The 14,261-nt window shown below is 37.0% G+C and overlaps 1 protein-coding gene across 2 annotated transcripts; it reads left to right on the top strand.

Moving 5' to 3' along the window:
* The first annotated feature begins 6,141 nt into the window (after positions 1 to 6,141).
* TRM28 (histone-lysine N-methyltransferase SETD1B-like protein) lies at positions 6,142 to 13,394 on the top strand. Of its 2 annotated transcripts, XM_088823982.1 has the most exons (4): positions 6,142 to 6,649; positions 10,046 to 10,867; positions 11,924 to 12,104; positions 12,703 to 13,394. In XM_088823982.1, exons 2-4 carry the CDS (start codon positions 10,403 to 10,405, stop codon positions 13,200 to 13,202), a joined length of 1,146 nt encoding a protein of 381 aa, XP_088680108.1. In that variant the 5' UTR covers positions 6,142 to 6,649; positions 10,046 to 10,402; the 3' UTR covers positions 13,203 to 13,394. The 2 variants fall into 2 exon arrangements, with proteins under 2 accessions (XP_088680108.1, XP_012840119.2); XM_012984665.2 differs by lacking the exon at positions 6,142 to 6,649 and having other exon boundaries at positions 9,601 to 10,867.
* The last annotated feature ends 867 nt before the right edge of the window (positions 13,395 to 14,261 follow it).

The following is a 14,261-nucleotide window of genomic DNA, read 5'->3' as shown; positions in this document are numbered from 1 at the left end:
GTAGTCTTGCGTTAATCGTTGGCATGGTGTGGAGAATTTTTTTTTTTTTATTTTTTTATTTGATAGCGAACGCAATTTGGTAGGTGCGTTAAAGAGCTCGCGCAATTTGGTGGAACGCGTTGAAATTCTCGCGCGATTTAGTAAAGTGCGTCAAAATCTTCACGTGATTTGAGGTAGAATTTTGGGAGTTGCGCACGACCTCAGATATGCGCGCACTACGAGGTAGGAGAGGCGGCACGCGTTGTAGGACGCTGATGTGCCTTAGTTCGCGCGCACTTGGAGTCCGTGCGCGCATAAGCCCACATGGGGGGAGGCACGCGCGCATCTAGTGCACGGAGAGAGGGAGTGTGGAGCTGTTAAGAATTTTATGAGGAGCTGATAGGGACTTCCTCGAGAGTGACGCAGCATGTTGCTTTATTCACTTTTTCCCTCTTTTTTTTTTGTCTTAGGAAGTGTGCCGGATGCGCGCCTCGGGAATCGTGCCCAAGTTTTTTTTTTTTTTTTTTTTTTTTTTTTTGGCTCGGGAAGCGTGAAGTGCGCGCGCCTCAGGAGTCGTAATCGTGCCTTTTTTTTTTATTTGCCTCGGGAATCGTGGTCGTTTTTTTTTTTTTTTTTTTGGAATCGTGCCCGTTTTTTTTTTTGCCTCGGGAAGCGTGTCGGATGCAAGCCTCTAGAAGCGTGTCGTGCGCGCCTCGGGAATCGTGCCCGTTTGCTTTTTTTTTTTTTTTGCATCGAGAAGCGTGTCGGATGCGCGCCTCGGGAATCGTGCCCGAGAGTTTTTTTTTTTTTTTTTTTTTTTTTTTGGTGGAGAGCGAACTCTATTGGGTTGGACGCGTTAAGAATCCTTGCGCAATTTGGTAGAGCGCGTTGAAATTCTCGCACAATTTGATGAAGCGAGGTGAAATCGGCAGGCTATTTGGTGGAGAGGAGTAAAATTTGCACGCGATTAGATGAGTAGAGGGGAGGCGCGATTTGAGATGTAGGAGAGCGCGATTTGATGGGTGGCATTGGGAGCCGCGCGCGTATAGAGCCGCACGGCTTAAGCCGCGCATTCTGCTGTGACTGGGGCAGCCGGCACGGAGCCCGAGAGGGTGAGAGAGGGGAGAAATTGACTGCGCGATGTGATGTTGAAGAGAGGTGATGGGAGGTGGGTTGGTGACCTCCACGTGCTATGCTGCTGCCTCTTTCTTCTTTTTTTATTTTTATTTTTTATTTTTTTATTTTTGGCAGCCAACTAATGTTGGAGAAGAGAATTCGTGGGGAAGCGCGCGCAGTCACGAGGAGAGAGAAGTGCCTCTTCTCTTCACTTTTGTATTTTTATATATATATTTTTTATTTTTTATTTTTTTTTGTGAAGCGCGCGCCCGACCAGGCGGTAGCGCGACTGGCGCGTGTAGGCCACGCGTTTTTCACCTGTTTTTTTTTTTTTTTTTTCTGATGCGCGCGCTATCCGAATACACGGTTGCCCTCTCGCATGCAGTGCACGCGCTAGCCGCTTTTGTACTTTTTTTTTTTTTCTTTTTTTTTTTGTTTTCTTTCTTTCCCAGCGCGCGCGATTGGCGGGTGCTGTGCACGCGCGCGTGCTCTCTCCGAGCATTTTTTTTTCTTCATCTTTTTCTTGTTTCTTCATTTTCTTCCTATGTTTTTTCATCTTCTTCTTTTTTCTTCTTCTTCTTGTTTTTTCTTTCTTTCTTCTTCTCTTTTTTCATTATCTTCTTTTTTCTTCTATTTTTTCATCTTCATCTTTTTTCTTTTCATTTTTTATTTGGTTGATATTCATCTCCTTGTGGATGTTCTATTTTTTGAATAGGGAGATTATCCTCGTTCCTTGAGATGAGATGTGCACCCTCTTGGGGATGTTCTATTTGTTGAGTAGGGAGATTATCCTCGTTCCTTGAGATGGGATGTGCGCCCCCTTGGGGATGTTCTATTTTTTGAGTAGGGAGATTATCCTCGTTCCTTGAGATGGGATGTGCACCCCCTTGGGATGTTCTATTTTTTGAGTAGGGAGATTATCCTCGTTCCTTGAGATGGGATGTGCACCCCCTTGGGGATGTTCTATTTTTTGAGTATGGAGTATACTCGTCTCTTGAGATGTGTTGTGAACCCACTTAGGGTTGAAAGGTAAGAGTGATGCCCAACCTTAGGATGGGGATAACTGCCCACTGTAGGATGAGGCGCTCGAGACCTATGGTTTGAGGTGGATGCGCACGGTTGTGCCATTGGTTCGCGCGTGCGCGTCAGACCCTTTTTTTTCTGTTTTTGAAGTAGGGACGTGAAACACTTGATGGGATGTGAAACCCCTTGGGGTTGAAAGGTAAGTGGATGTACCACCCTTGAGATGAGATGCCCAACTTTAGGATGGGATAGCCCCCCATTTAGGATGAGGCGATCACGAACCACCGGGGTGAGATTCCCAACCTTGGCAATATATGGTGCCACTGATTCAGTGGCAGCACGAGTTGAATCTTCCGTGATCATACGCTGAAGGTCTTCTTCGGTTATCTGAACCGTTCGAGAAGTAAGTAGAAATTGATCATGTTGAGGACCCAGTGGGGCCTCAACGAGGAGGAGCGTTGGCTCCTGCTATGACGAACGAAATATTTTGGGGGCAGATGTAAGCCCCCAGGGAGTCGATAACCCTTGGCGAACGAAATATTTTGAGGGCGATGTAAGCCCCCAGGGAGTCGATAACCCTTGGCGAGCGAAATATTTTGGGGGCATATGTAAGCCCCCAGGAAGTCGATAACCCTTGGCGAGCGAAATATTTTGGGGGCGATGTAAGCCCCCAGGGAGTCGATGGCGGTGGTGCCATAGGTGGCTCCACATGTGGAGCAGGTGCTGGAATCGCGTTGGGAGCATCTGTACCCATCGTGGCGATATATGGTGCCACTGATTCAGTGGCAGCCCGAGTTGAAGCTTCTGTTATCATGCGTTGAAGCGCATCCTCGGTTATTTGAACCATTCGAGGAGCAGTGAGTTGTGGATCGGCGAGTGGTGGGTCCCGATGGGGGATCACCTGAACCTCGCGAGGCGGATCCATGGGATGTGGAGGAGGTGGCAAGCCAGAGCCTCCACGAGGTGGGAGATCGTTAGCTGTGTTTTCTCTCCGAGCAGACGCCTCATGAGGATCTTGTTGGCTACGTGATCTGGTTTGCACCGTTCCCACAGACGGCGCCAAAATGATGATGCTAAAATGTAGATCATCTGGGGTAGTGTAGAAAACAAACTGGGAGAGCAAAGCAGATCAGTAGCTTGACAACTTGATGATCCTGAGGTACCTGCGATCATAGAACACACGTGAACTACGCCGGGGGTTGATCCGGCGGAAACCCCTCCGACGCTCAAGTCAGACGTGCTGATAGTAGAAATTAGTCCAGAGAATACAATTGTAGTATTGCTCAGTTAATAGGACGTACCTTAATAAAATGAGTAAAACCTCTATTTATATGTCGTTTATTGGGTTGAGTTTGCTTTGTTGGGCCCAAGCCTTACTTGAAGGTGTTTGGGCCTCGGTGATATTGGTCTTCGATATTGGGCTCGTAGCCCAGTAGGTAAAGAAATTGTAGGTCCATTGGGCTGGCCCAATTAGGCATATCATATATATATATATATATATATATATATATATATATATATATATATATATATATATATATATGAAAATTGAAATTGTAGGTGACTCCAAAAACTTGAGGGCCCTAGGCATGCTCCTAAAATGCGTATCTGTAATGTCGGGCCTGAACCGCGAGTTCATCGACAATTCCGACTCAATTTCTAATCAGTTAATTTTGAATATGTGGAATTATAAAACTTTGGAGAAATTAAAATTTTTCTATGTAAAGATGAATAAAAAGTGATCTCGAATCAAATCAACGTATTTCAAATTCATCCCTAGTTTAGATATGTGGACCCATCATTTGGTCACTAAGGGTTTAATTGACCACGATTCGGTAATGGTTGATTTGTAGCGAGCAATATTTGTTTTGATTGTGTATTATTCGCATCAATGATGCAAGTGCGTACTTTAAGTCGGATAGAACGCTAAAGGTTGTTTGTGTTCGTATAACTTCATCACTGAATCATGGCCAATTATTCAACGTCTAAAATTGTTTTATCCCCATTGTGTTAGATTATGTGTCACAATATGACAATTTAATCTCGACAATATTCACCGTGCATCGCCCGGGTGTCGTACTAATTATTTCGAGAGAACTTATGCTTTTTTAATGATATATATATATATATATATATGCACTAGTTGTATTCTTTTTATTTATATATATATATATATATATATATATATATATATAATTGTGTAATAAAATATGAAAATTAAATTACCACTGTATTTCACTGTATGCAGTATTTGAAAAAACTCAGAATTGATGTAAATGAATTGAATAATATAATAATAATGAATGAATTAAAGAATGAGAAGAGCGGGTGTTTTGAACGCAAATGGTGGGTCAGCTCACCACTTATTTCAAGTGATACGACTCAAATTACGATTTGTTCGATGCTACACTCGGTGAAAAACACCGGGTGGGTCTTCTGCTGCCACGTGTCTCTTTTTTGTATTTTATAATAGATTCCCCGCTAGGGTTTACCATTAGGGGTTTTAGAAAAATAAAAAAAAGAACACGTGGCAGCAGAAGACCCACCCGGTGTTTTTCACCGGGTGTAGCATCGAAGGAACCCTCAAATTACAAAGATTTTGTCACCTCATCAATAAATATATACATATTTTTAGATTAAATAAAAAAAAATATAAAAGTAGGAAAAAATATTTGAATTAAAGTGAAGAAAATGAAGTGGACTGGACAGAAGAAAGGTACGACCCATATGCGATTACAGAGATACCCCTTTTCACGCATGCATGCATTTTTTTCCCCTACTGCTCGTCAATCTGCAAATAAGAGACAAATTCAATTCTCTATTTATTACCCAATTTCTACTCCCTCTTTTTTCTTTTTTTTTTTTTTAATAAAATAGTTGTTTTCTAATATTTATTTACAATTTTTTTTTGGGAATTTTTATAATTAATATATAATTCAAAATGGTTGATAACTGAATGAATGATAATCAAATCTGTTTATAGCTGAATCGAACCCAGGGTCAAACCAACCATGGGCCACATGTCTGACACACACAAAAGAAATCAAATCAATTTTATTTATTTATTATGATATTAATTAAATTAATTAGGACAAGAGAAAAATAAATCAAATTAAATTAAAATTGCAAAACAAAGGGGGCGAAGGCAAGAGAGTAATGCATGGGGCGCGTGTCATCATTGACATTCTCAAAAGTTCGTTACTTTTTACAGGAAACATGGAAACATTATTAATATAATTAAATTAAAATCAATCAATAATTATTTGAGAAATATTAAATAAATAAATATATATATACATATTGTTTTTCACGATTTGAAACAGTGACTAAGTTTTCGTACCCAGAATCTAAGAGTTATTCAAGTGAGAGATTCTCTGAGACCAACTTAGCTAGAAACAGTTTGTATCTACTATCTACACTACCCTATGCCCTATTATATATTAACCAGTCTACATTAATTTTTCTTATTTACTTTTATTTTTAGGAATTCCATATATCTTCCAATGTATAAGGGCATCTCCAATAGAGTCTTCAAATTGGGTCTCCAAATTTTGTTTTGGAGACCCAAATAGAGACCCGGTAAAATTTTGGGGTCTCTAAAAAACAAAATTCCACAATGGGAGGGCTCTATAATTTCGAGTCTCTAAATCATGTTACGGATTATTTTATGTAGTAATTTGTTTATGGCTCAAATTTTATTCATATACGAGATTGTAGACAGTTAAATTTTATTTGAACAATCTTAAATATTTTTAATACACATTTTGATCCAAAAAATGAAAATTTCTGAAAAGATATGAAATATTGAACTAGAACCGTTGAATATTATTTCAATTGATCACGTCCATTAAATTATTATCTAATTATCTTATTCACATCTCCTCCATGAAAAATTCTGAAATTATCTGAAATATTGAACTACAACCATTGAATATGATTTCAATTGATCTCGACCGTTAAATTTTTATCTAATCATCTTATTCACATCTTCATAATTAAATAGTAAGTGATTAAACTAAATATAAAAGAATTAAATTTATTAAACCTAAATACAAAATAAACTAATTACTAAAAAAAGACTAATTAAATAGTTTTGAATAACTAATTAAATACTAATTAAATACTAATTAAATGCTTAACAATTAAGAGATTTATAAATCTCCACTATGTAAACCGCCTTTGACCTCCAATACGCGTATTTTCCTTTTTTTTTTCTTTTTTTTTTCTTTTTTTTTTCTTTTCTCTTTTCTAAACCTAACCCCTCGCCTCTTCTTCCCCAATTTTCACTCTGTTCACGCACCGTAACAGAGAGAAAGAAAAAAAAAATTTGCTCCTAATTATTTCAAGAATTCAAGTAAAACCCAACCCCCTACTTCTAATTTCTCCATTCTCTGAGCCATAAACTCAACCAAATTTCCAATTTCTACAAGTATTGAAGAGAGAAAAAAAAAAAGAAAAAAAACTCACAATCAGAATATTTAGAAGTGATGAAGAAGATGAAGAAGATGAAGAAGTTGAAGAACAATTAGAGGTATTTATGCTTTTTTCAATATTTTTTCTTACCGTTGAAAACCAACGGTCATATTTGCAAATCATTCAAATTTTAATTTTAATTTAAAAAAAATTAAATTCAAAATTTAAATTCAAGAAATTTTGTTTTGTTTGAAGATGGGTCCCATAAAATCAGAGTCTCCAAACCAGTACCTAAATTTAGAACCAAGTTTGCATATTTTGCAAAAATCTGAAAATTTAGAGCCCCTTAAATTTTCTTGTTGGTGTTGGATTTTGATGCACAATTTCTATATTATGCAGCCAAATGGAGTTTAGAGACTCCATTGGAGATGCCCTAAATGATGTCAAATTGAGGTCAAATTGATTATCCAATGTATAAATGAGGTCAAATTACGACACCTCTTGAGTTATGGACAAATTATGAAAAAAAACTCATCTTGTTTAGATAATCACAGCTAACTCCACATTTTAAATATTTTTACATAAAATTTAGGGTAAATTACAACCACCACTGAGATATGATCAAATTACAAAAACCCATCTCTTGTTTGGATAATTACAACCACCCCTCAACTCCTCAAATTTAGTGGAATCTTCGAGATTATATGGAATATTATCACTTTTGTACCCGCTTTATCCCATTCGAACTCCACATTTTGAAGCAAGATGATCGTAATATGTGTTTTTTTGGCTTGTATATATCAGATTGTGGTGCATCAGAAACTGTATTTTTACACAAAACGAGTACAAACTAGAGCACATTCCACGAAATCTAGATGATTATGTTGAATTTGACATCATAAGGGTGGAGGTGTAAGAAAAAAAACATAGTTGAGGGGTAGATGTAACTATCCAAACAAGAGGATTTTTTGTAAATTAACCATACCTCAGGGGGTGTTTGTAATTTACCCTAAAATTTATTTGATTTGTTTATTTACCGAACCAAAACGTATATTTAGTTCGGTAAACAGTTTGAAGTGTTGGCGTACCTAAATTTACATCTTAAGAAGTATTTTCATAAAATAATACATAGTTGAGGGGTTATTATAATTACGCAAACATACAGGGAATTTTTGTAATATGATCATACTCCAGGGAGTAACCCACCGTAATTTGCCCTATAAACAATCATTTTCTCATAACTCAAAAAAAAAAAATTGGCGTACCGTGACAAACTGTATCATTTATAAACCTATTACACAGGATTAATCATTTTCGCAATAATTGTGAATAAAACACAATTTTGGTCCAATTTCTTTATATAAATCTTTTTACAATTTTGGTCCAATTTTACGAATAAAGCTATTAACTACATAGGATTAATGTTATTTTTCTCTCCAATAATTACATTTAAAATATAAAGGTGATGTGTCTAATCATAATTAGGCCCATTAACCCAATTAAGATTAGGCCCAAATTGTCTAATTAATCTAATTGTATGCCAAAACTCAATTAGATTACCTTTTCACCTTTACAAATGACAACACATTGTCCCACATCGGATTTTTACAAAAGTCCTACCTATTCATCCACCTATAAATACATGCGTCATTTCACATAAGAAGGTACACTCTAATTTGGCAATTAATAATTATTATTTGCCAAATTAGAGTGTACCTTCTTATGTGAAATGACGCATGTATTTATAGGTGGATGAATAGGTAGGACTTTTGTAAAAATCCGATGTGGGACAATGTGTTGTCATTTGTAAAGGTGAAAAGGTAATCTAATTGAGTTTTGGCACACAATTAGATTAATTAGACAATTTGGGCCTAACCCGGCGTGTCATCTAGTGTTTCTATTGTTTTGTCGGTTAACGAGCGGAGCAATCCCTTCGACTATCTCGGACACGTGGCAGTGACTCACGGCATTCTCTATCTTTGTGGGCTCAAGGACACTTGGGTTGCCCAATTGGCATTTGAGCAGCATCAAAAGGATATCTACTATTTTATATATAGATGAAAAAACACAATTTTTGTCCAATTCTTTTGGGAAGATATTGTGAATTAGTTTTTTCTTTTGACAAAAAATGGAATATTTATTTTCCGAAAGTAATAATTTCGATCGAATCAGAACCATTTCGAGCCTCATCCAATCCATGTAAGCTAATCAAAAGAACACATACAAAAAAAAAAAAAAAAGAAAAAAATAGAAATAAGAAATTAAAAGGTGTGGTTGAAAAGTATAGTAAAGGTCCCATAAAGTCAGCCTCCTAATCCTCGTGCTCTTTTTGTGATAATATTGTTCAATTAAAACCTTATGGATGAATTAATAAATGAATACTTATAAAGCAACTTTCATTTATTTATATACCAAAAAAGGTATGCGGTTATATCTTAGTATTATCCACCAAAAACAAATACGGTCAATTACGATCACTCCCTGCGGTAATATTAAATTACGAAAAAACCCCTTTTGTTTGGGTATTATAAATTAGGTCTTAACTATAAATCTTCTTACATGTCCACACTCATGGTCATGGGTGTCAAATTCAACAGAATCTTCTAGATTCCGTAGAATATGTTCTCTAGTTTGTACTCGTTTATGCAAAAATGCAGTTTCTAATGCACCACAATATGAGTTTACAAGTCAAGTGACACATTTTATGATCATCTTGTTTTAAAATGTAGAACCTCGAACGGAGTAAAACAGTTAAAAACTGAAGAATATTCCGCATAATCTAGAAATTTCCACTAAATTTGACATTGAAAAAATAAATATGTAACAAGACTAATAGTTGAGGGTGGTGGTTACAATTGCCTTAACATCGGGAAGTTTTTCGTAATTTACCCACAAAATATTACGGAAATGTCAAAACATAAGAGCGAGACAAAACAAAGAGTGAAAACCCCGTTTCCTCCTCTCCACTATCCCCAAACTCCCAGACAAGAATCAAAAATATACCGCCGCTGCTTTTTATGTACAAATACCCATTTCAACACATTTTTTTTCAATTTAATATCTTACGAAAATTTAACACAGACAAATTAAACTGTATTGTTATTGTAAGTTGTAACTAGTAATTATTAGTACTCCCACTGTTTTCTTTAATAGTATTAATAATTAGATTATTAATATTACCACCTTGCCTCGATCTTGTAACCCCGGATTTGAATCAGCATCACATCTCTCTCTCTCTCTTCTTTCTCACTTTAGGTTTCTCTCTCTTCGCCAATCGCCATTATTATTTGTATCAAACTTCCGAAATTCTCCTTTTGCAAAAAAGAAACAACCTCTGCAAACCCCTCTCTCTCTCTCTCTCTCTCTACATATTATTCGAAACCTCTCCTTTTCAAACCCTTTTCCACCATCATTTCATTTCATTCAACCTTTTCATAATTCTTATATATTTCTTACATATATAAATTATTGTTTTAATTTTCTTTATTATTACAAAATTCTTATGGCGCAAAAGAAGCAGCTACTGCATGAGCTGCTGCAAGAAGATCAGGAGCCGTTTCATCTCAACACCTACATTTCCGACCTCCGATCCCGCTTCATCACGCCGCCGCCGCCGACGACCACCACCACCACCCTTCAGGTCATCAACAAACGACGGCAGCCAGCCGCCGCCGTCGCCTCCACCAGCCGGAGCAATCTCTGCAGGCACGCTTGTTTTTTCTCCTTCCACCAGAACTCGCCGGACGTACTTAAATCCCCGTTTTTCGATTTTCCGTCGCCAGCGAAGAGCCCCTGCAAGTCCTCCCCCGGCGGCGGGGGCGTGTTCCTCCACATTCCGTCGAGAACCGCCGCCGTCCTGGTGGAGGCGGCGATGAGGATCCAGAAACAGCAGCAGTCGAAGGCGGCGGCCAAAGCCGCCGCCGCCCGGACTGCTAAAACCGCGGGGCTCGGGTTGTTCGGTTCGTTTCTGAAAAGGCTCAAAGACCGGAGCAAGAGCAAAAAGCGCGCTCTCCAGAACATCGAACTCAATTTTCCGGCAGAAAAAGAAGTAGATGAAAACGTTAGAATGTCGTGTTCTTGTAGTAATCGGAGACCGAGCAGCGCCGATTGGACGGAGAACAACGAAGAAGCCGATTTTGAGGCCTCCACCAACAGCAGTTGCGGCTCCGATTACTGCTCGGAGGAGATAATAATCAATAGCGATTTTGATTTAGTGGAAACACGCTTTTGCTTAAGCCCTTTCAGATTCTCTCTTCTCCAGACCCCTTCCTCGTCCGGCCGCCGCACCCCTGACTTCTGTTCTCCGGCGGCTTCTCCTAGTCGCCGCGTAAATCAGGTTTGTCTTTTTCTTTTCTTTTTATTATTATTATTTTTTTATTTTATTATTCCCCTGTCTCTTTGAGAAATGTGGCACATTACATTTTAATTTTAGGCCAACTCGATGAACGAGTTGAGTCGACTCGTTTTCAGTCATCAATTTGGTAAATAACTAATATGGCTAAATAACGAAAATCCCTCTCTGATTATCTGTTTATCGAGTTTTTTAACAGAAAATGTGTACAGTCTATTATACTTTATGTTAAATAGGTGAGAAATAAAAGAAAATATATAAAATTGTGTAAAGTGTATTTTCTCTAGTAAAAAAAAATCCGTTAAAAAGTCACATTGTAAGGGGTTGGCGTTAGACGGAAACGAACCTCAAGGTTTTTTGGCAATTACAAATAGGTGGTGGTATTTTTCGTTATTTAATCTAAATTTAGGAGGTTTTCGTAATTTAGCCTATTTAATATCTTTTTAGGACAATTGTATATGGTAAATGCCATAATTTCTGTATTATCACCTTCAATCATTGATACAGACATACAGTAATAATATAAGAAAATTGCGTGAAGCTGAGTGAGTGACCGAGTGAACTCGTGACTCGGATGGAAATCGGTAAATATACATTGACTTGGTTTGTAGTTTGTACTGTCGGTGAACAATCAATAATCCTGTTGGTCTGATTCCGTGGCCGGGTTGTCGTGTTCAAATGTCGAAAATGCCCTCGAACACTTGCAAATAAAAATTATGAATACATGCACTAATTATTTAAATGGCCACCAATATTTTGTTTGCTAGTTCGAATTCTGTACTTTTTCCCATCACGCCTATTCCACATAAATTATTATTTTAATCATTGGTTAATCTCCCCATGTAATCTCCCCGGACAAATCTTGATTAACTCTAATTAATTAACCATTGCTTAATTTCACCGTTTTTAATTAATTAACGTACGTGGAAGATTGGTCAGCAGTCAAACACACCTCACTTTCACCAATGAGATTGCAATCTTGATAATCAAATAATCAAGCATTGTTTTTGTAAATTTAAATAATTTTTTTTGTTTTTATAGGAAAACGAAAATTACGAAGCAAGAAATGTAGATAAAGAAGAAGAGGAAGAAGAGAAGAAACAATGTAGTCCCGTTTCAATATTGGAGCCTCCGTTCGAAGACGATTTACGCGAAACCGAAGATGCAGAAGAATTAGAAGAAGACGATTATGACCTCGATTGTGGCTACGAAAATGTAGAAAGTAAGTTTTTTTTTTTAATCATTTTTTTTATTTGTTTTCGACCACTAGTAGTTTTTTTAATGTTAGGTGACTAATCAAGTGCAAATGATCTTTTTATTGGCCGATCGATCCCTTTCAACCCTTTTCGATTGTTAGATTTATTACGTTAATGTCGGATTGTTATGATGCGGATCGAAGCGTACCATGTGGCCATAGCTTTCTTAGTACTATTGTTTTAACTTGCATATTAATTAATTTTCTGTTTCAAGTGTGACATCGTTTTTTGTCCTTGCAAAATCACGAAATAAAGATTTCGATAACTTTCTCTACCACACACAATTAATTTAGGTGGTGGGGTTTATATATCTTGAAGGCCAGAGTAAATTTTTGCAATTATTGAATTCAAGAAAATGGTCAGTTTATGTATTTTTAATAATGCCGGTGGACCATTTCCTGTGCCTCCTGCTTTTGATATCTTCGCGGGCCCGTTGCGTTTGGATCGAATGATTTGATTCGATAACCGCTATTTTTTTTTGAAATTCATCGTAGTTTTTTGATTCCTATAGATTTGTACCGAAAATTGTGATTTTGACTAGTGTTTGGCCCTTAAAATATGCAGGAGCCAAACAACAGCTCTTGCACAGGCTCCGTAGATTCGAAAAGCTCGCGGAATTGGACCCGATCGAACTCGAGAGGAAGTTGCTCGAAGCATCGGACGAAGAAACCGAGGGATATTATTCCGAGGATGACGTGGCGGCGCTATCGCTGTACAAAAAGCAGAGCGTGGAAACATTTGTGGGATCGAAGAACATGTCCACCGATATGAAGAGGCTCGTCTCGGATTTAATCGTGGAGGAAAAGAGCGAAGTAATTTGGTCGGTAAATAGCAATGAAGTGGTGATGGGAAGAATTAGCAACAAATTGGATTCTTGGAAAGAAGTGGAGTTCGACACTATCGATATGATGATCGGATTGGATTTCAAGAAAGAGTTCGATCTGTGGACGAATTTCCGCGAGCAAGTGGAGGAGACATCCGCAGAAATCGAGGTCGCGGTTTTTAGGGTTTTGATCGAGGAATTATCCGACGAAATTTTCGATTTGCGGACACAATTTAATTAGTAGGTAATTAAGATTAATCCTCAACTAATTATAATTTCTGATTATGTTAGAAGAGAGAACATTAAAAGTACAATTGGTGGTCACAGGTTTTGTAATGATGTTTTCTATTTTCCAGGAGAGAATTTCAACTTGTAAGAGAAACACTGCAAAAGACACTAATTCTCTATGGGGGACCAAATAGATACATTCAAATTTCTCTAGGGATACTATAATATTTAAAAAAAAAAAAAAAAAAAAAAATTCTTTAAAAAAGTTGGTGAATAAGAAAGAGTTGTTGGAAATGAAAATATGAAATAAATGATGCAATTTAATGGTAAAAACATTTTGATATTTTTTTCAGATATATGATTTATGCAAATTGAAAATTCAATTGCATAAAGTACGAGTTTTGCAACCTGGCCTGATATAGCACATGGAAGAAAACATTCTTCTTGCCAAGTTCTAACTTTTGAGCTCTTCTCTCAATCTATAATTAATTCCATAAATTTTTTTTTATAAAATTTTGAAATTATAATTATTTTTTGGGTGCAAATTTAGACCGGATGACCTATTTTAATAGAAAAATCGGATGCCATAGGATGATTGACACGTGTATATTTTAAATAAAAATATAGTTATGATTCTAATAATTGGAAAAAAAAGGAAAAAAAAAACCAGCAGAACCCGTAACCCCTCAAACCCTAATTATAATTAGCGTAATTTATTAAGAGTTAAGACTGAAGAGTGCCATATCAAAAAATTAGTGGAATCCGATTTATATTAAATATCGGCTGATCCGCTCAAAATTTAATCTCTTATTTTTTTCCTAAAAAAGTTATAGAAAAGCAGAAAGTCATGACAAAATGAAAGAAACTACTCTTATATTTGGATGATGATTGAAATGTTCATATATATATATATATATCGCCCATACTGATATTGCCCGCACATGTACATGCAATGAATTGCACATAAAGTCTAAGAAGGGCGGCCCAAAACTAGAATTCCAGTCCAGTTAAATAAGCATATGAAACCATACCAGGACAAAATGTCATTCGCACCTTACGTCGTAGGATGACA

This window comes from Erythranthe guttata, chromosome 10 (genome assembly GCF_056151865.1).
Source record: "Erythranthe guttata isolate IM_541 chromosome 10, IM_541, whole genome shotgun sequence".
Lineage (NCBI taxonomy): Eukaryota > Viridiplantae > Streptophyta > Magnoliopsida > Lamiales > Phrymaceae > Erythranthe > Erythranthe guttata.
This window is presented reverse-complemented; position numbering and strand designations above follow the sequence as displayed.